Source organism: Hyperoodon ampullatus (assembly GCF_949752795.1).
Source record: "Hyperoodon ampullatus genome assembly, chromosome: 8".
Taxonomy (NCBI): Eukaryota; Metazoa; Chordata; class Mammalia; order Artiodactyla; family Ziphiidae; genus Hyperoodon; species Hyperoodon ampullatus.
Genome location: NC_136921.1, coordinates 22,950,774 through 22,974,274, shown reverse-complemented (window position 1 = coordinate 22,974,274; position 23,501 = coordinate 22,950,774). Strand labels below are relative to the sequence as shown.

Genomic DNA, 23,501 nt, shown 5'->3' with positions numbered 1-23,501 from the left:
CTTTATTCTTTTATTTTTAACTATTGAGTTTTCATCACTTAGTAACTTTACTGAATATAAATTTCTTTCTTTCTCCCTTCCCCTGGATTTCCTTTCACCATTACTTTGAATAAAATATGACACAGACATTGCCCCAAATCCCTCTATAATCTATTTGCCAAGTGTTCCACCATTTATAAAGCACTTTGAAATACATTAGCACATTTGGTTCTTACCACCCTATGAGACAGATATGGTAGACCAGATGCCCATTTTACAAATGGGAAAACCAGTGCTCAGAGAAATTGTGATATGCTCTTTAAGTCATGTAGCTAGTGAGGAATAGAACCAAGAAGCCAATTCTTGTCTTCTAACCACCTCCACCTACCCAGACTCTTTCCCTGCTGAATTCCACACAGAACCTACTGTGGGAAAATTATGGAAAGTTTCACTTTTGTGTTGTTTCCGATTTAAGAACAATGAAGTAAAAATATTAATGATTTAAAATTTTATATCCACACCCACACCCGTGTAATCACATAATGCCTTGTGATTTTAAATCCTATCCACCAAATTCACAAAGGCAAATCAACTTCTCCCTCGTACTATATACATCAGAACACTTGTAAGGTGTAAGTAAGTAAGTAAGGTGTCAGGCACTGCAAGCAAACCTAGAGTGAGATAAGGTGTATAGATAAACTTTGGTTTCTATGATGCATATTATTTGCAAATATTTATATTATTAATTTTAGGCTGGGAATTACCTTCTAAAATGAAGTATATCGAATGTCTTTTTGGATTTCTCCAGTTTTCAAACATTCTTCTGAATATGCAACAACTCACAGAAGCCAGTTCCTTTCTCAATCTCCCTGCACCCTATCTGGTGAGGATGTAATAGATGGCTATGTAATTTAAAAAGCAAACATGAGTGTAAGAGCACAAAAAAAAAAAAGATGCTGCAATAAGCAGAGTAGACAGATTGTAGCAGTAAAGTGATTCAATAATACTCTTGAAGCATCACATATATATTAACCTTTGTTTGGCATTTCTAGTAAATAATTTTTCTTATCAACCAATCTTTCTATTGGTTTTGGTTTTTAAGTACATTTCTCCCCCATTTATTGTACCTTTCATCTGAAACTTTTCCTCATCTCATTTTTAACAGAATTCATTAGGAAAATTTCTGAAAGCATTTTGGCCCAAAATCTAGAATTCAACACAAGTCCCAATTCAACCAGTAACAAGATGTATCCTTTTCTTGCCCGGGCCATGTCCTGGTTTATCCTTTTAATTTACTGAAATCAAAAGGCAGCTCTGGGGGCATGTTTAGACTCACCCCATTAGCTGTAAGACAGATGCAGGGATGATTTCGAAATATCTCATTCCTGCTTTAGAAAATGATTTAAAACTCTTCTCCTTCTCTTTTTACCTGTCATGAACACTACATTTTAAAATTGTCTGGAGCCTTTCCCCCAGGACCCCTTCCCTTGTTTTACTCACCGGCTGCCTTTTGATGCCTAGCCAATTTTTCCAGACCAGGACGTGAAGCTGATGAAATGGAGAAGCCATCCTTCAAACACCACGAACAAGAGAATTCCTCTCTTTTCCTCCAAACCTCAAAAGAAGAATTGGTTCCCTGCCCAACTTGCTGCGTGTCAATGGGTCAGAACCTTTTCATGGCATAGCCTTCCTGCAGGCTGGGGTAAGAAACCCACAGATCTTCTCTCCCTCTTGGATTTTTCCCTTGGGTTAATCCTGACCAAGGAACACTTCTCAACCAACTCTTTCTCTCAAACAAGGACCCAGACCAAGATCTTTTGGTGGCTTTTGCTTATTTTAAAATAGCATCCAGTTGCTGCTTGTTGCATAAAGTTTAGACTCAAGAGAGAATGAATATCCTTCAGATACTGCCTCCCGGAAAGAAAAAAAAAAAAAAAAAGCTGAGCCCACACCTCCTACTCTCCATAAAATGAACTGCCTATCCACACCTTCGAGCAGGTGTCACCTGGCCTGGACATGTCATGAGGAGTTAGGTGGGACCCCTGCCAGGCCAGTAGGACTTGTCCTACATTCTCTCGCTTTCTTCACTACATAGTGCCTGCTCTAGCAGAGGCAGGGCACAGAGAGTGTGTTACAGACTCTGGGCCTAATGACTCTCATAACAAAGTGTCATTAAGATGTTTTAAGTCAATGAGGCCAGAGCTCAGCTGAAACACTTTGAACCTCAGCCCACCACAAGGTATACTAGAGAAGGTCTCAATATTTAGCTTAAAGTGAGGCTGAATGCTTTGATTTAGCAGGAAGTGACTATGCTGGCTTCTATCACAATTTAGATTACAAAAAATGCATAAAATAAAAGGTAGGCTGTAGGTGACAGAAATGATATACAATGGATACCCTCATTTGGGGGCCAGGGATTCATGTGTCTATTACAGCTATGTTGTTTCAGGCTTTTATGGCTAAAGGAGATATAGGTTGACCCAGGATATTTCTGAGTATATGATATAACAGAGTTCTACTGCACTTGAAATCTCTAAATCAGTAGAAAAAAATCTATTGTAGATTAAGGGAAAAGAAAAAGGCTTATGCTTGAATTATTCAAGGTACTTTATAATTAAGTAATTTTAATTGTGATTTAAGGGTATATACGATCCAGGGAGTCTGGAAGAAAGGCTTTTAGGAATAACCTTGCTTAAACACCTTAATGACAACCCATTCCCTCTGATTTTCAATGCCTACACAGTCTAGCTCCAGCCAATTTTCCAATCTCATCTTCCAACAGTCTATCATAAATGCGTGGCCACCTGCCAAACTGGTATATATTACAATATGCAATGTAACCTCTGCTTTCTGGTCCCTGGCTTGCTTATGCTAACTCCTCTACCTTGAATACATGCCTCCCTCTCAAAGCACCTACCTCTCAAAACTGTCCCCAAATTGACATCTTCCATGAAGTCTTTTTAGATATACCCCTGTATATATATATATATCCCGTCTCCTCTCTTTGAATCCAGTATAGTTTTTTGTTTATATTTCTTTCAAGGAACTTGCATTTTGCCTTATTGTGCCCCACTCCTGACTGTAGATTGGGATGTTATTGACAGATACCTTAGGATTTCCCCTTGAGGGAAGAAAGAAAAATTTGGCAACCAGAAATGTGCTGCACCCAGAACACAAAGTTGATGAAAAATAAAGTTTTTAAGCAAAAACTAAACTGAGCAGCAAATAAAGACAAAGTTAGAACAATACAATCCATGAAAGAACACATTTACCCATAAGCTGTTTACAGATGTTAGTCTTACAGTTGTACCGAGAAGTTAAATTACTCCCTTTGGCACGACTACAGTGATCTGCCATGGGACGCGGCTGTGCCACTGCTTCTGCCTGAGGCCAGCTCACCCAGCTTGTCTTTAGGAATGATTTTCAATTCTCAGTCCACAATATCTGCCTCTGACCCCTTACTCTGCTGTTGGTGACTCTACATCTTTGAGACTGACAGGTGCATCCCTTTATCAAGTAAGGAGTCATCACATCTACCGGAACATAGGCAGTGCTTACTTTTCTACATTCACTTCACCAGCAGTAAAAATAAAAATATAGCTTTATCATGGAATAGCTTGCACAAAATTAGTTATTCCAAGGATTCTAGACTTCTGCTTTCCAGAGCACTAGTAATCGCAAGTTTTGGAGAACAGTTCAAACAGCACAAATGTGACTAAGCCATACTAAGAATTAGATTTGAGCATGCATAGTTATCCTCCTGAGGTTGGTCTCACCTACTAAACCTAGTTAGGATAAGAGCTCTGATAAAGCTACACAACCATGTTACTGGTGGGCTCCATAAACGTTGGATGTGGCAATTCTTGTCAGTCAACCAGTCAAGTAACACACTCCAGGAGCAGGGCAAGAGGGCACTGGTCCAACCACAGATAAGATACTGATGTGGCTGAAACACATTAATTTGTTTTAATAGTATTTATTAAAGATCTACATTAATAATAACAATAGTAATAATAATAAATACTAGATCACAAAGCCCATGTCTATTTAACTCATCACTGTATAATCCGAATCTAGCACAGGTCTCATGCTGTGGTAGGCGGTCAATTAATGCTTATTGAATAACTGAGTAGGAAACATTGGTTAAGAATTTATTGAATCATTATAAAAGGCCTATCCTATAGAAACTGGCATTATCCCCATTTTCAGAGGAAGAAAGTGACATTCATAGAGATGCCATAACTTTCCTAAGTTCACCCAGTCAGAAGTGGGGATGGTGGAAATAGCAGAGAGGGAACTCAAACCCTAAGTACATACTTTACACCTCTGTGTCGTGATACCTTCAATCCTATGTGCTGCACTGCATGGGAAGAGCTGAGAAGAAAAGGAAAGAACTTCATGGTTTTTCCTGGTTCTCTAGGGGCCTATAAATCACTTGTATTAAAACAATGTTTTAATGTCAAAAATAAGTGCACAAAGAATAATTGCACCAGGAATTCAGGAAAAGGAATGCTGCTCTTTTTAGGTTTCTTGGTAGAGCAGCAAAGAACTTCCCGGCCTGGCCCCTGCCAGCCTCACCAGCTGTGTCTCTCCAGTCTCAGCCATCCCTCCTGCCATCTGCTGTAGTGCCTTGGATGAGGACCATCTACTTTCAGGCTTTGGTCATGCGGCTCCCTCTGCCCCAAATAAAATCATGCTCATTCCTAAAGGACTGACAAAAGTGCTACTTCCTCTCTGAAGTGTTTCCTAGTCCTTCCACCCACCACAGCCCCACTCCCGGATGAATTTAATCACCCCTTCACCTGTTTTACCACAGACCTCCGTTCATAAAGAGAGTCAACTCCTTATTGGCCTTTGCCACAGACAGTTGGTCTCTTAATCTATACTCCAAGCCCCTTGAAGACAGGGACTGTGCCTTATCAAACACGAAGGGTTGGAGATTAATTCTTTATCCCCGGAGAATGGTGAGAACTCTGGCCTGATTAGATCTAAGAGCTGGTTTGAAGTGGTAGATGATAAAGTCTGGAGAGTGAGGGACCTTAATGCTAAAGATCAGAGGATGCCATGTTGAGGATTTAGAATGGGAAGTTCCTGGCAACTCTTCTAAAGAGACAGAGCATGATAAAATTGATGCTGTGGGAAGATGAAAATGTTAGTAGGATAAGAGATTCAGGTTAAGACCTGAAACCTCTATTTTGAATGAGCTAATGATGAAGTGAAATAATTTAAGAATTTTGATGGGAACCATATGCATAATTTTAGTCCTTGACTTCCAAATCTGTTTTTGCTCATAGCATCAGTGACAACTTACTTTTTTTCACACCATTTAATTGACTTTTACATTAAGATGCTACGGGATGCTCATCACACCAGGATCTAATCTTTATAATAAACCTGTGATGTCAGTTTATAACATCTGCTCTATAGATAAGGAAGCATAGGTCAAGTAGCTTTTCTGTGTTACACAGCTAATGAGTGTAAGGACAGTGATTTGAACCCATGTCTCTGTGTCTTCAAAGCTTGTTCTCCAATAGGCCTTCATAAAGCAAGCATGGATCAGAACACATGGCAAGCGTGTGCATTTAACCCAGGTGGAAATGTGAAATAAGTTGGAAAATTGAAGCGAACTCATGGCAAAAATAACAGCATCCTCCTTTTATGAGAAGGGTGGGGTTCCACCAGTGGCTTAAGATAATGGGGCACTAACTGCTAATACCTCATTACCTTAGATCCACTGTGATATAAGGTAGTGATAGCCAATGCTATAAAACAGGTAGATGTGAGGAAGTTCTCAGATTCAGGATTTTCAGGTGCTTTATCAGTAATGAGACACTCCAATGATGATGTGGTTAGAAGAACTGTTTCCAGAAGCAACTGGTAAAAATCTGATCCACAAAACCAGGAAGATAAACATATTTTAAATGGACTTAAACAAGACTCACTCCAAGCTAAATTATAAGGCAGCTTCTCCTTCAAGGTGATACAATGGTACAAAATGACCCATCACAAATAACATGGTCTTGTAAGGAGAGCCATTTTGATAAACTAAGGATTATCTTACTTACCACTGAGGCTGGGAATTTCCACCTGTGACTCTGGGAATTTCAAGGATGATTTAAAATCTTGCAAAGAATTACTCACCCACTCACCCAGGATGAGTAATAATTTCCTTGTTTAAACTGGTGAAGTATGTTGAATTAATTTTACTACGTATGTTGCTATAATCTTGTGGGGATAAGAAGTAAGAACTAATTGGTCCCTTTTTAGCCAACCTATTAAAACTTAAGGAAAGATTTTATGTAGGAGATCAGTCCTCCCTTTTTGCAGTATAAGTTTTCGTCAATTCACTGTAGAGGAAAAGATGAAAATGAAAAATACTATTATTGTTTTCTCCTTCTCAACTTTATGTCTTTCCCCACAAAAAAACCTAACACAGCTTAAAGGACAAATCTGTGTTTTTATCTAGTATTACTTCTTTCTTTATTTTCAAAAAAATACAACAAACCAACTTTTGCATGTGTTTTAGTCTTTGGTAACTAGCCTGTTCATGGAAAAATTTTTTTAAAAATATCACAAATATTAAAGGTTCCTGTATTTATGTGGCAGCATGTGTTCTCTTGAATACAACAGAAACTTAGAAAAATTTATTTTTTCTTGAACAAGCTAGAAAGTCACAATGTCTTGCATTTTAAAATTCCAAACCTACAGTATAGAAAAAAACAAGTCACCGAGTTATCTGTGCCCTCAATCTTGGGCAACACTCAATTTTTCCATCTATTTTCTATGTGTATTACTACTAGATTACTTTGAAAAATCAGGACTGGGGTAGAAGGGGCTTGGTCAATGATTTCAATTTAAATCAATAATAAAATACTTTTGTTTAAAAGTCTCTGATTCAAGCACTATTTGGCTAGTCCGCAGAGAACTAAGGTCTTTGTTTTCATGCCCCTTCATGTGGCTCCTTTAATAGCACTTCCCTTTCATCAGGTGCCCCGCAAGCAATATATTGAAACAAAGGAGAAGAAAAGAAACCAGGAGAAATGGATGGGAGTAATTAGTTGTCATGTGTATTGGTATCTAATAGTTTGACTTCTGAACAAGAGAATATATTTTTTAAATAGGGTAGAATAAATTCACAGGTCCAGACTCAAAAAAATCCATTTCTGTATGTGTGTATATAGATATAAAAACATGCCCGTATAGATTTTACAGACATAGAGACAGAAACACAAAACATATGCATAAGTATATAAAGAAATATTCACAAAATTTTAGCCATTATATAAGCATACATGAATTGTAAATGTGAAGAAAATGGTGTATAATAAAAATGAAACATCTGGCCCTTCAGATACGCATTTTAATGAGTGCCTTAATGATAGCATGTGACAAATGGAGCATATGGCATGATATCAGTAAACTTTTGCTACAAAGAACTGGACAGATCTTTTGAACCAAATTTTGTAGCATCTAGATTTATCCGCAGTATTTTTCTAAACATACAAATTCGAAACTATTTTAAATTAAATAACTGCACATTCATTAACTTCTTATTAAGTTTATACATTAACTTTCTTCTTAGGGGGAAGCATTTACATGTAATACAAAATGAATATATCTCAATCTAAAATGACAATTTCAATGGCTGCAATGAAGCAAATCTTGCCCATTCTGCTATCACTCAGGCTTTCTCTCTGGACCATGGAACTGTCCTGAAAGCTGGTTATGATCTGTATAAAGGCCATAATAAAGACAAAACTTGTTCAAAACACTTCAAAAGGGCTTGCACAAACTTTCCTACCACTACGGGAAACGTAATCCCATTGTCACCTAGAGCTTGACCCTCATATCTTCAGCCTTCCTTCAATAATGAAAGTTCATTGTTTAGAGCAAACAGCAAGCATTTTGTGTAGCACCAGGAGCCCCTGAAGTGAACTTCTGTTGACACTGTGGTTCTGCAGCCTCAGGAGGTCACTGGCAAGATGCCACTCTGATATAGCAACTTCATTCCCTAAACTAGGGGCCACATGAGAAATGTCAAATCATGTTGCAAGAGAAGGCACTGACTTGCTGTAAAGGGAGAGAACACTACAGAAGCTTATTTTAAAAGAAATTTGTCTTGACTAACAAGGAAGTAAGGCTTTTGGGGGGAAAGAGCAGAGGGAACCTAGTGAGGAGACATATATTGGGGCCACTTTTCCTCTTCCCAGCTAGGTTGATTCCGGAGGCTCCAATGCTCTATCTAGAAAGTGGGGTAATAGTTACGTTTAGTCCACAGATTTGTCGGGGAATTAATTAAAGGATCAAACAAATGTAAACAACTAGATATTACCTAAGTCCTCGCTGCCCCCCAGTTCCTACATCTGCATATGTGGCTTGAAATAACACTCTATATAACCCAGATAGAAACTCAACCCATTGGTGGTGTGTATAGGAAAATCAAACAAACAAAAAACCTTCACACAAATTGTTTGGTGAGTTTGGTCCCCTTATTGGAGATGAGTGGCTCACAAACTGTTAGTGTGTGTGACCTCTCAACTTCACCAGTGCACGCCCTCTCCTCTCTCCCTCCCATCTCCTTGTTTTCTTCACTCCTTTCTTCCTCCTCCTGTTCTGGGACTATTAAATTCCTCTCCTTTTCTCTTGTTGAGTAGTTTTGCTTCCTTCTCTGAAGCTTGGATGCCTCCTTCTCTCCAGACTCTAGAAAGATGCATTTACACCCCAGCTTACCAATCACTAGAATAAGGGCTCTTTTCTCACCATGAGAAACTCTGGTAGCAGCTTCTGAAGAAGTAAAAACTTCACAAACTCCTTGCAGTTAATTCCTATTATTACTGGCTAAAATAATGCTTGATCACTTGGAACCCCCAGAACAATGACAATCAAGGAATATAATGAGATTAATTCCATAGCAATTACTTCAAACTCAAAGCAATATTCAATTACATATCAGGACATATGAAATGCTGTCATTTTCTATTTTTCCTATACCCAAGGCAGTTTGAGTAGAAGTGTAGACCCCTCTGGGATCTGTGACATATTCTCAGGGGCCCATGAATTCTTTTGAAGATTAATATTTTGGGTCTTTTATGTTTATGATACTCTGAAAAATTCAAGTCTATTCTACTTCATCTGGATGACCACATTATGAACAATTAAGTGGCAAGTGATCATTTATAACAGAAATGTTCAACCTTTCAGTGAACTGATAAACTTATCTAGATCCTCTATTCTAATGTGAAAACGACAATCATTACTTCTCTGTTATTGTAACTCAAACTCAAAAGAATCTTTAAATTCCTGTACAAATTATAAAAGTAATACTTCTCTGTGGCAATGATATTTCATAACTGAATTTTTTCTTATTTTTAATATATATTAAGGCTTTGATTTGCCATCATTAAAATGATGTAGTGAAGCAAAGAAAAGACTAATTGCAGTGAGTCAGTGAGAAAAGGTGGAAGTAGATTTAATGCTGAAATTATACTTTCATGATAATATTGAACAAATACATACAAATGTTTTTTTCAAAGTGTTCAGCACAGAGGAAAAAATTAGCAGGAAATGACTTGTTCATGACATTTTATAAACCAAGATTTCTTGGTTATACTTTAAGTTCAGAGAAGGTTGCTCTTTGGAAGGTTTTGATTAAATATAAAGTCTGAGCTAGTGAACAAAGCTTTAAAATAATTGATCCCACCATGATTTGTATGTACATGCATTTCCTACATTTAGAATATACTGACTATACTGCCTCTTATTTGTTGGTTAGAATCAATCCACTTAAATATCAAAAAATAGCAGGTAAACATTGGACATAACCCCTATTATTAAAGGTATGAAGGACAGAAAATTAGATCATAAGCAACACTGAGAAACTGCAGGAACAAACATTTTGGGACCTGAGATGATCTATAGATGTGTCACTTGGCTAGGCTTAGTTTCCAGTTATTCATTCAAAGGCTAATCTAGGTGTTGCTGTGAAGGTATTTTGTAGAGATGATTAAAGCCCATAAACAGTTAACTTTAAGTAAAAGTATGACAGATAATCTGGGTGGGTCTGCTTCAATGGCTGAGAGGCTTTAAGAGTGAAACTGAGGCTTCCCTGATAAAGAAGAGACTTAGCCTGTGGATGGAAGCTTCAGCCAGAGTTTCAGCCCGTCCTTCCTGGCATCCTGCACTACAGACTTCAGACTTGCCTGGCCAGCCCCCCTCAACTGCATAGCCAATTTTATGCAATAAATCTGTTAATAAAGATCTCCTGCTGGTTCTGCTTTTCTGGTGGAACCCTGAGGGATACAGGGCCCCAGCAATCTGATGACATGCAGATGTTCAGCAATCATAGGAATCAATATCAAATAAGAACTTAAGTCCAAAAGAACTTGGTAGTTATTTAAAAACTAACCTCTCAAATGTTCTCTTTTTTAAACTCTTGATTTTTAAAAAGTTTCTGAAACAGTTATGCCTATATCCAAATACTTGAAGGGAGAAAAAAAAAAGAACTTGCTTTCAATAATTTTTTTAAAACGGTATCTATTACATATTAAATTCCAAAGCCAGCAGGTAGAAGTCTGGGAAATAGGGCAAGTTTGTCCTCAATCTCTCCTTACTTGTTTCACATTCAAGGAGAATCTTTTCAATCCACTTTGGTTTTACATTTGAGTCTGTCCTCATAAAACTTCCCAATCCTGGCTTTCTCTGCTCCCATCACCACGCACCCCATTTCCTCCAAATCAAAATTCCTTTTCCTGGTTTTGGATTTCTCAAGATTTTCTGATAAGTTAAATAAAAGCGTGACACAAAAACAACAACAAAAAAATGGTATCTACTTCTTATGAAGAAACATTATTGATCATAAAACTGGGAAAGTTTCAAACAATTGCTGTAAACTACATTGGATGAACAACAAAGAGACTGCAGTGCAGGGGTACTTCAACACTAGACAGATAGTTTTAGCAAATGGCCATTAGTGGTAGGTACCAGCATGATGTCCCAAACCCTCGGAGAGATCTGTCTCAGGGGTTACAAGTGCAGGGAACAGACAAGATCTATCACTCTAGTAGAAACCAATAAGGATCCAGAACAAATGTGGATCTGTGAGCCTCCCATTTCCCAAACCTCACCATCACCTTAGCTCCTGATACTTTAAGACCATAAAACCAGCCCTCAGTAAAACCCCTCATCATCTTGAAGAGGATCGAAAAGAATGACAAGAAATATAAAAGACTGAGAATTTATCTCAAACACATCAAGCCATCATAAAGAGGTTATGTAAACTGGAAAGGACTGTTAAACTGTATATTAGCAAGTTTGTAGAATTTTTTTCCCTCCATGTTATCCAGTGGACTAAAATATTATACAGATGATCTAATCTATTAGAGAAAATAAAGAAGCTGCAATTTAGTTACACATTTAATAGCAGCATGAGTAAATTTTCAACCTCTTTTATTGAAATAACTGGGATTGCAGTACTAACCAGTGTCAAATGATTTTCCAAAGCCTGCTCCCTGAATGGTGTTCAGGAATATACATAAAGGGTTTTTTGTTTGTTTCAAAGCTGTGAGAAGAGGGATTATTTTATTTAAGGATGAGTTAGAATAGAAAGGCAATGGAATGAAATGTGTAACATCTATTTCTTTTCAGATAATTTGGACTAAATTTGAATCACTGAGGTTATAGGGTTGAGAACCAAAAACTGATGGAAAAGTTCACAAAAGATTTTGTGAAATTCTGAGTACAAGCAGAATTCCTTTGCTGCCCAGGTGATAAAATGTAGCATAAAATTAAAAGAATGAGACTGGTTTTCCTGTCAAACAAATGTTAAGAGCCATTTATAATCAGGAATTAAGACCCTGAATCCCTTTCAGACATCAAACCTTCTGGCACAGAGCAAGCTTGGAGGGAGAAGAAGGCAAAGGGGACCCCGACCAATTCAGATTGACCCCCTAAGACAGCTAGAGTCTTTTAAGAGTTAGCACTAGTTCCTTAATAAGGAGGAAATGGAGCTTCATGTCAGAATTCACTAAGGCCTTTTGTGGTGGCACTGTCCTGAGGTGTGGCTTTAGTCTCATTATTTGACCAAAATAATGAGACAGTCTCCGCACAGTCTCAGCCACTGTAAGGTGAAGCACTGAAGGCCATTTCAGACATCCCTGAACCTGTGTGATTAATGGTTGTATCATCACGTATGTTACCATTGTACCTAACCAGAATTTCATGGTCAGTAATAAATAAATGTCATTTAGGTGTATTATTATTATCTTAATTGTTCTTTTTAAATATTGGTAAAACTTCTAGATATAATTTCAAATAAAAATTTGTTTATGTGCTGGTTATATGGACATTCTGTGCCAATTAACACATATATTTATTAAAGTAAGAGTAAAATGTTGCTACACGGGGGCTTCCCTGGTGGCACAGTGGTTGAGAGTCCGCCTGCCGATGCAGGGGACACGGGTTCGTGCCCCGGTCCGGGAAGAACCCACATGCTGCGGAGCAACTAAGCCCGTGAGCCATGGCCGCTGAGCCTGCGCGTCCGGAGCCTGTGCTCCGCAATGGGAGAGGCCACAACACTGAGAGGCCCGCGTACCGCAAAAAAAAAAAAAAAAAAAATGTTGCTACAATGGCATGCTTTGAGAGCTATTAATTCAATGTACAAAAACAATAATTAAGAACCTTGAAGTCTTTAAGTAACTAGGAAAATAGATTGACAGTTAATATGAACGTTAAGAGAGAATGCACAAGCTTGTACTTTTACATAGACGGTTGTAATAACAAGCCTCGAAGATGACATCCAGTGGGCCTCATATCCTGGTATTCATGCCCTCGCATAGTACCTTCCCATACTGAACAGAACTGACCTTTGCAGGAGGTCGATCAAGATGGCAGAATGGGAAGATGTGGAACTCACTTTCTACCACAAATACATCAAAAATACATCTATATGTGGAACAATTCTCACTGAAGACTAATTGGAAACTGGCAGAGAGACTCTTGTACAAACAAGGCTATAAGAAAGATCCACATGGAACTGGGTGGGAAGGTAAGAGAAGCAATCAGGGTTGAACCTGTGCCCCTGAGAGGGGACTCAGAGGCAAAGGGAGAACACACGAGCAGAGATCCACTCTGAGGAGAGTGGTCTGAACCACACATTAGGCGCTCCAGTCCTGGGGTCCTACACAGGGAAGAGAGCACCCTTAATTGGTCGGAGGGCTGCAGGGGCTAAGAGGAGGGCTGGGTGAAGCCTGGGCTCCACTTGTGAGGGATGCATGAGTGCTGGCTTGCTCCTGACGCAGGGTGGAGAGGGCAGACTGAAGACTGCTCCAGTGGCTGCCTGGTTTCCTGAAACCACCCTAGCATGCACCCCACCCTGAGATGAACAAACATTCCAGCCCCGCCTACTTCACTCTGCAGCTCCACACTAGAGCGAGGCTGCTACGACGGACTGGGGAGAGAGCTGAGACATGGGACACAGAGGTGACTTGGACCTTGGGCTGTGTCTCCAAGTGGCAGGGGCAGCCAAAGCTGGCGTTTACACAGGCAGTGCATTAGGGATGGTCCCGATCTCTGACGGCAGCCAGACTGCCACAGCCGACGCCCAATAAACACCAAGAGCCTACCTGGGCTGCACCTGCCCTGCAGCATGGCTCACAACAGCCCGGTGGAGGCAGAGGCTGGTGGGAGTGATCAGCTATAATGAACAAAGAAGACTCAGATACAGCAGGGGCTGCCATTGCTAATGCTGGTACAGGCAGCACACTGGAAGCTACCTCAACCTGTATGGCTGGCCTGCCATAGCCCATGACTGGTCACAAGCCTAGAGTCTGCATGAGCCCCCCCTTGCTCTAGCACTCCCCTCTGGGGTAAGGGTGTCAGTGCTGGGAAAGGGGAGAGCACATATTTAAAGGCAACAGAGCCAGCTTGAACCCAACCCTCAGAGCTTCTGTTCCATCAACCTGGGATCTGACCCTGCCCCTGATAAGGCAGTGACAGCCACTGAGCAGAGGGAAAGCCCCACCTCACATGGCTCCAGCTCTAGCCCCTTCATCTCCAGCCTCACTCCCTACCAAGGTGATAGCTGCCAGCACACCATGAGGAAAGATGTGACTTCTCTTCATGTCAAATCCAAATCTCCCACCAAAGGTACACAGACTATACAGGGATGCTCCCACATAAGGACACCCTTTCAAGAGTGCAATAGGTAACTTTTAACCTAAATTCATAAAGGCAGAGAAAGTTAAGCAAAATGTAAAGACAGAGGAACAGTTCTCAATTGAAGGAGCAAGAGGAAACCCCTGAAAAATAAATAATGAAACAGAAATAAACAATTTACCAGATAAAGAATTCAAAGCATTAGGAATAAGAATGTTAAATGAATTAGGGGCTTCCCTGGTGGCACAGTGGTTGAGAGTCCGCCTCCTGATGCAGGGGACGTGGGTTCGTGCCCCAGTCTGGGAAGATCCCACATGCCACAGAGCGGCTGGGCCCGTGAGCCATGGCCGCTGAGCCTGCGCGTCCAAAGCCTGTGCTCTGCAACAAGAGAGGCCGCAACAGTGAGAGGCCCGCGTACCTCAAAAAAAAAAAAAAAAAAAAAAGAATTAGGAAAAAGAATAGATGAACACAGTGAGAATTTTAACAAGGAACTAGAAAATATAAAAAAGGCCCAATCAGAAATGAAAAATTCAATAGCTAAAATTAAGAAATGCACTAGAAGGGATGAGTAGAAGACTACTGAAGAATGCATAAGTGATTTGGAAGATAGAATAATGAAAATCAACCAATCAGAACAGCAAAAAGAGAAACAAATGAAAAAAGTAAAAAAAAAAAAAAAACAGTCTAAGACATCTCTGCGATAACATTAAGCATATCAACATTTGCATTATAGGGATCCCAAAGAAGAGAGAGAGAAGGGGATTGAAAATGTATTTGAGGAAATTATGGCTGAAAACTTCCCAAACCTGAAGAAGGAAACAGATATCCAGGTACAGGAAGTAGAGAGGGTCCCAAACAATATGAACCCAAACAGACCTACACCAAGACATATAATTAAAATGGCAAAAGTTAAAGGTAAGGAGAGAATCCTAAAGGCAGCAAAAGAAAAAGCAAAGAGTCATATACAACAGTATCCCCATAAGGCTGATTTTTCTGCAGAAACTTTGCAGGCCAGAGGGCGTGGCATGATACATTCAAAGTGCTGAAAGGGAAAAACCTGCAACCTAGGATACTCTAACCCAGCTATACTACAAAGCTAAAGTATTCAAAACACATGATACTGGCACAAAAACAGATATATAGATCAATGGAACAGAATAGAGAGCCCAGAAATAAATCGATGTATCTACAGTCAATTAATCTATGACAAAGGAGGCAAGAGTATACAGTGGAGAAAAAAAGTCTCTTCAATAAGCGGTACTGGAAAAATTACACAGCCACATGTAAAACAATGAGATTAGAACATTCTCTCACACCACATACAAAAATAAACTCAAAATGGTTTAAAGATCTAAATATAAGACCTGAAACCATAAAACTCCTAGAAGAGAACACAGGCAGAACACTCTTTGACATAAATTGTAGCAATATTTTTTTTCGATCTGTCTCCTAAGGCAAAAGAAATAAAAACAAAAATAGGGCCTCCCTGGTGGCGCAGTGGTTGAGAGTCCGCCTGCCAATGCAGGGGATACGGGTTCGTGCCCCGGTCCGGGAGGATCCCATATGCCGCGGAGCGGCTGGGCCCGTGAGCCATGGCCGCTGGGCCTGCGCGTCCAGAGCCTGTGCTCCGCAACGGGAGAGGCCACAACAGTGAGAGGCCCGCATACCGCAAAAAAAAATAATAAATAAATAAATAAATAAATAAATGGGACCTAATTAAACTTAAAAGCTTTTGCACAGCAAAGGAAACCACTAACAAAATGCAAAGATAACCTCCTGAATGGGAGAAAATATTTGCAAATGATATGACCCATAAGGGATTAAACTCCGAAGTATATAAACAGCTCACACAACTCAATGTCAAAAACACAAAAACTTACTCAAAAAATGGGCAGAAGACCTGAATACATATTTTCCAAAGAAGACACATACATGGCTAACAGGCACATGGAAAGATGCTCAATATCCCTAATTACTAGAGTGATGCAAATAAAAACCACAATGAGATATCACCACACACCTGTCAGAATGGCTAACATCAGAAAGTCTATAAATAAAAAATGCTGGTGAAGAGGTGGAGAAAAGGAAACCCTTGTGTACTGTTGGTGAGAATGTAAATTAGTGCAGCCACTATGGAAAACAGAATGGAGGTTCCTCATGAAACTAAAAGTAGAACTACCATATGATCCAGCAATTTCACTCCTGAGTATATATTCAAAAAAAAAATGAGAACGTTAACTTGGAAAGACCTATGCATCCCAATGTTCATAGCAGCATTATTTACAATAGTCAAGATATGGAAGCAACTCAAGTGTCCACCAACAGATGAATGGATGAAGAAGATGCGGTGTGAGTGTGTGTGTGTGTATACACACACACACACACATACATATATACATACACAATGGAATATTACTCAGTCATAAAAAGGAATGAAATTCTGCCATTTGCAACAACATGGATGGACCTAGAAGGTATTATGCTAAGTAAAGTAAGTCAGACAGAGAAAGACAAATATTCTGTTGTCACTTATATGTGGAATCTAAAAATATAACACAAATGAATGTATATAATGAAACAGAAATAGACCCACAAAATATAGAGAACAAACTAGTGGTTACCAGTGGGAGGAGGGAAGGTGGGAGGGGCAAGATAGAGGCATGGGATTAAGAGATACAAACTACTATGTATAAAATAAATAAGCAACAAGGATACCTTGTACAGAACAGGAAAATACAGCTATTATTTTGAAATAACTTTAAATGGAGCATAATCTATAAAAATATTGAATCACTATGCTATACATCCAAAACTAATAAAATATTGTAAATCAACTCTACTTCAATTTTAAAAAAGGAGTGAATCAAAACAAATCAGAAAAAAAAACTAACCTTTGTAAATAATAATTACATTATGCTTTCTAGGGATATGTCAAAACAGACATTGAGGCTTCTGTCTTGCTTTCTCTTGAATTACCTGTCTTGGAGAATCCAACCATTACATGGTGAGGACACTCAAGCAGCCTATGAAGAAGCACATGTACGTAGGAAATGAGGCCTCTAGCTAACAACCAGAACAGCTTGCCAGTCATGTGTGTGAGCCATCTTGGAAGTAGATCCTCCAGCCCCATCAAGGTTTCAGATGACTACAGCCCCAACTAACATCTGGACTGCCATCTCAAAAGAGACCCTAAGCCAGAACTGTCAAGTTTCTAATCCACAGAAAATGAGGATAATAAATGTTTATTGTTGTTTTAAAACACTAAGTTTTGGGGCAACTTCTGATGCAGCAATACATAACTATTACAAATATAATACTTCTTAACCCAACAATTTTTAAAATTTAGTAACAGTGCAAAACAGAATAATAGAGATTATACCATAATTCAAATCTTTGTAGAATTGCTTAATGTACTAGTATTTATAGCACTAAATAAAATAACTTTTAAGAATGACAATTATTAGTTATTTAATTACACTTAGGCCTTAAGTATTTTAAGAAAAGGCTTAGTTTTGGAGTCTTCACATTCTGAGAGGAGGAATTACAAGCAAAATGTTAACTTTACTTCTTCAGTATTTCAGCAGAAGAATAACCTCCAAAATTGTGTATAAAAATATCCATGATAAATTATGTTTGATCTAGTCATAATGAAAACTATGAATAAAAGAAAATATTAAAGAAAAATTAGGTACCCCAAACACATTTTGTTTTCATTAATCACACTGCAAAACAGAAGGCTTTATTAAGATTTTTTTGTTTTCAAAATCAAATTTTCTTATAGTCAGAGTCTTAAAACGTTAAAAATGCAAACAAAAAGCAATAGACTGTCAAACATTTTCCATCACTGAAGATGAATTTTTGAGATTTGACAAGACATGAATCCTAGAAAACATTGCTGAATATTTTTTTCCTGAATTATATCATATCAGTATCATATACGAGTTATACTATGCTAAATTATGTTAATATTATGAATATTGTATGAATTAAACTGCTAGTGATATTGAATATGCTATGTGTATGTGTATATTCAGAAACATACATAGAACAGATATGTAATCATGGAATAGCATAATATAGCAAAATTACTCGCCATAAAGAGAAAGGTAACAGTTCCTCTCATCATTGTTCTACCACAAATAAACCATATGACATAATCAGAGATTTGAGAACTGCTTTGATATGTACATATATAAGATATTCTAGCAAAAGGAATGGTGCCATTAGGTGTTGCATATTTTATTTGTTCAACAATGACTACTGTGCTCATTTCATAGTGTCTGTTTCCATTTTCATTGTTTAAAAAAAAAACTTTTAGTTTGAAATAATTTTAAGCTTACAGAAGAGTTGCAAAAATAGCAGAGTGTTCCTGTATACACTTCACTCAGCTTCCCCAATGTTGCATGACCATAGTATAATTATCAAAACCAGAAAATTAACACTGGCACAACAGTGTTAGCTGAACTACAGACTTTATTCAGATTTCCCCCATTTTCCCATGAAAGTCCTTTTTCTGTGCCAGGATTCAGTCAATCCAGGATCCCATGGTGCCTTAATTGCTATGCCTCTGTAGACTCCTCTAATCTACCACGGCTCCTTTCTTTGTCGTTCATGACTTTGAGACTTTTGTAAAGAACTAGTTAGGTATTTTGTATAATATGCCTCAGTTTTGGCTTGTCTCATGCTTGTTCATAATTAAAGTGAGGTTTGCGTTATTGGGAACAACAGCACGAAGGTGATGAACCCTTCTCAGGGCAGCCGATCAGAGGGCATATGATGTCAATATATCTTATTGCTGGTGATGTTAACCTTGAGTTCATGGTCAAGGTGATGTCTGCCAGGTTTCTCTACTGCAAAGTTACTATTTTAGAAGAGATACTTTGAAACTACACACATATCCTAATCCTCCTTAAATTTCACCCACTAATATTAGCATCAACTGGCGGATCTTCCCTGTAGCAATTATTACTGTGGTGTTAAAATGCTGATTTTTCTATTTCCTATCTTTCTTCGGCACTTATTAAAATGGGACTCCTCTGTAAAGAAGTGTGTCTCTTTTTTATCGTTTATATATTTATTTGATTATTTATTTATATCAATATGGACCCATGGGTATTTATTTTATTCTTTGGATTAACTTCTATTATGTTTAACTAATTTTCGTTGATTTTATTCAGTCCAGTGTTAAAGATGTCTGGATCAGGAAGAGCCAACGTTAGTGCTTAAGACAAAATGCTGGAATTCAGTGTAGCCCTGATAACGTAACAGAATTCTATACAGAATTTTGTCTTAACATGTTTGTTTCTGTGTGTGTGTGTGTTCTACACTAAACTTCCTTGTAGATGTCAATAAATGTCAAATAAATTAGTAATTACTTAGAATTGAACATTTACTAAGCCCTCAAGGTATAATTATAACTATGTTGAACAGTGCCCCTGCCTTGTCAACATTATGGGGCTTACATTATTAGCAGGCTTTTATTCCACCATGAGTACACATGATCAAAGAGCATTAAGTTTCTCTCCAGAAACGGAGAGCAGAACATTGAATCATATGTCCAGATATTAATCGTGAGCCCTTGGTTAAGGCCAGTGGGCTAGATTTCTACATAGTAAAGTTACTATCTGGGGAGAGATACTTTGAGACTATGTTACTATATTGTTCCTCCTTCCACTTTTGTCTACCAATTTTACCCACTAAATTTACTCTTCCAGACTGCTCTTTAGTCAATCACAAGATGCAAAAATTAAAAATACTTTGACTAAATAATGGTAAAATTAGAAATCTTTTCAGGAAAGTGTACTAGCCTGATGTGGTATAGAGGTTTAGGTAAAAATATATATAATTTAGATAAAGCCAAAGCTTTTCTCTGTTACTCAAGTGTTTTAGTTAAAAATAAATAAATGGCTTTTGCCGAAATTATCCAGGTAATTACAGGTAAATGACCCACATGTGGCATTATATGTTTTGCCAGCATTTCAAAGATGCATTTCAGTATCTATTATAATGTCTTTTTATGATATGAATTATTTTATTCTCTGATAATGCCCTACCACAGTGAATAATCAAACTATTCAAACTACTTTTTCTAATGCAATTTAAAAAGAGCTAATAAAAAATCCTGAGTTCAGATTCTAGGCCAGAAATACACCTGCACTGGGAGGGAAGAGAAATTAGGAACATGCTCCCACTGACATTCTCCAGGAATTATTTTAGAACGTAATACAGTTCTCGGTAAGGTCTGATCAGTGATAAGTACTCTATCATCCACTCTTACCCTCCCAAATCATTCTCCAGATTGCATCCACAATGATCTTTTCAAAACACATGAAAACATGTCACACACACCCCTTTTAAAGCCCTTGAATGCCTTTCCTTTGTGTTTAGGACAAAGATCAAACTCCTTAATGGTCCACAAAACCTACTATGGTCAAAACCTAGTATGGTCTGATGCCTACCTTCATACCACCCTCCCAAATCCTCTCTACCAGTCTTTCTTCAGTGTCTCATCACCATGCTCCCTCCGACCCCAGGGCCAGGGCCTTGCACACACTTCCTATCCTCTCCCAGTTAGTACCCACTCACTCACTCCCTTTTTTTTTTTGGTCTCTTCCTTAAAAATATCTATTCTAATAGCACTGTGCTTATCTCCTTGATAGCACTTATTGTTGCAATTTATTTACATTTTTGTGTGTGATTATTTGATCCCTGTCTGCCTCCCTCACTGGATTGTAAACAGATCAGAATACTTGACGTGCTGGATTACATTGTGTGCCAGGGCCTACCCAGCGTCTTATCCCAAAAACGCTGTCAGTAAATTTCTGTTGAATGAATAATATTTACTTAAATCATTACTACTGTAATTGAAGGCAGTCAAGTGAATCTCCCTTTTTGCATGACCTCTGTACACATTACAAATAAGCATAGCAGTATATTGGTAATGATGCTGATATCTATGCAAGATCTTTATTTCAATAAGATTAAAAAAAAAAAAGTTTCTTTTTGAATCTGGCATCTTTACTGAGAAAACAAGCTGCGCTCGATCTCAGTAAGAAATAGAAACACAATGATGATCGGCAGCCATCGTGGAAACACATTAGTAGGTCTCTGAGTTGTCCCTAAAGGATAACAGTCTGGCCTGCTGAAAGGTCTAACCTAGCTTTCCGTCATTTTATATTATGTGCTAACGCTTTCCTTTACCCTTTTTAATCCTCTTGTGGGATAGTGCTAATCATTTCAGCTTCCTATTGCTAAAGTCCCCTGGGCACCTTGTTTTTTTAAGGGCAACAGAAAACAGCTAAAATTCTTATCAAAAGTATCCTGGGTGGTATATGCTTCCTGTTTCTATGATAATAAAACCTGTCCTTAAATGTTAGCACATCTTTAAAAATGTAAATCTATCAAGGAGGAAACAAACATCTGAGTGAGCCCACCTCTCAGGGGAAATATTTGAGTTGCACATATTAAAGGACCTCAGAGCAGCTCTCTGAAGTAGAATAAAAACAAAAGCAGAAGTGTATTGGTTAAAGCCCCTGACACCTGGAAAGAAGGGGTCCTGGACTCTCTTTAAGTGCAGAAAGGATCTGTTCCTCCCTTGAGCAAGGTGATTTCTTTGGGTCTCTGTTATTCTCTTTAATAACAGAGATATTCATTCTTGCATTCTCTGTTTCAACCTGTGAGTTTTTTTCTAATTATTTATTTAGATTTTCCCCAGCTTTATTGAGATATTATTAGCATATAACATATGCAAGTTTAAGGTGACACGTATATACTGTGAAATGATAACCACAGTAAGGTTAGTAAATGCTGTTAACCACCAAGGGCTCACTGTCCGGCATGCACAGAAGCCAATAATATTGCACTGGCTTTTGAGGAAACAAAGAGCTTTATTGTGAGGTCAGGAGGCAAGGCTCTCAAACTGGTCTCCTCGATCCGAGGTCCTGGGCAAAATTTAAGGAGTTAGGGGAATTTCCAACTTGGAAGCTGATTGGCTAATCTCAAATCAGTTCATATAAGCTACTCATGCTTCTGGAAGCCAAATTTTCCTTAATGACGGACTTCTCACTTCGTAAAGTGCTCTGGTGGCAACACCTCTGATCTTTTGAGTGTTGCGGACTGAAGATTCTCAGTTCCAGGGTCATCCTGAAGACATGGGTTCTGGCCTTGAACATGTGCAGTGCTGTCTCTGTAAAATAACTCATTTGTTTGATCAATCAACCTATTGGAGGGGGCAAAACCAGTTGAAGCCAGTCAATGTTTTACATTCTGTTTCAATTCCCCCCTTTATCTTTGTACATTCTTCAATTTTGAGGGAAATAGAGTGCTGACCACTATAGCTGACAATAAGTAGTAAAAGGATTAATCCTAAGATATGACTCCTAATTTTTATAGCTCTTCAAAAAAAAGACCTTATTTCTTTGAGGATCCATGAAAATGTGTTATTTTTAAACATTGTTAGTGGTTGAATTTGAATTCTACAGGCCTGATCCAGACTCTTGGGTGAAAGTCATCTACTTTAAAGATGTCCATGTCTTCTCATCCTGGCCAGGTGGAGTCTTGGCTGTCCTGTTTATTTTTGAAAAGTAATTTAGGGTCAGTGAAGCGTTTACAACTGTAATCAGGGGCTGAGAAATTGGTAATCGGTTTCCCTCTTGTGTTATTAAGATGGTGGTCCTCCTACTACCTTCTGTCCATGGAGAGTGTGCCTGTTTGGGAATTGTCCATCCATTTAGCTTTCAGTTGATCCTCAGGGAGTTCTTTCCAAGTTTTGAGGAGGGCCCAATCCTCTGGGCTTATGCAGTGCAGGGGAATGTCTGTGGGAAACATTCATCTACTAGAAGCATATTTATGCACAGCAGATAAAGTAACACCTGGAGACCATCTGTACTTTATAGTATCTAATTCTTTTACAATATGATCAGTTTCAAGACTGCAATAGTACTTAGTCTTAAAGAGGGGTCTTCCATATAACATTTCATAAGGGCTCAACTGGGGCTTGCTTCTAGGGGCTATTCTTACCCTAAGCAGGGCAACTGATAAGACCTTATCCCAAGTTTAGTTGGTTTCTTTTTTAAGGTATGACTCATCTTTTCAGTCTTCCCCATAGACTGGGGTCTCCATGAAGCACATAACTTCCATTGCATTCCAAGGCCCCAGATACCCCTTGAGTTGCCTTGGTTATGAAAGCTTCTCTGTTGTCACTTTGAATTGAAAGAGACAACCCAAAATGAGAGACAATTTCTTTTAGTAAAGCTTTTGTTACCTTGGAGGCCTTCTCTGTCTGGCATGGAAAAGCTTCAACACATCCTGTGAAGGTGTCCACAAATACCAGGAAATAGCTATAATTTCCCATGGCTCTTGGCTTAACAGTA

At 38.5% G+C, this 23,501-nt stretch overlaps 1 protein-coding gene across 2 annotated transcripts in view; it reads right to left on the bottom strand.

The window, feature by feature from the left end:
• ABCA12 (ATP binding cassette subfamily A member 12) overlaps nt 1-1,601 on the bottom strand; it is a 180,935-nt gene extending 179,334 nt beyond the window's left edge. For both annotated transcript variants that reach the window (XM_079710645.1, XM_079710646.1), the window contains exon 1: nt 1,480-1,601. In XM_079710645.1, coding sequence (XP_079566771.1) covers nt 1,480-1,548 — 69 coding nt within the window. In that variant the 5' untranslated portion in view covers nt 1,549-1,601. The remainder of the gene's footprint in view (nt 1-1,479) is intronic.
• Nucleotides 1,602-23,501: the final 21,900 nt, after the last annotated feature.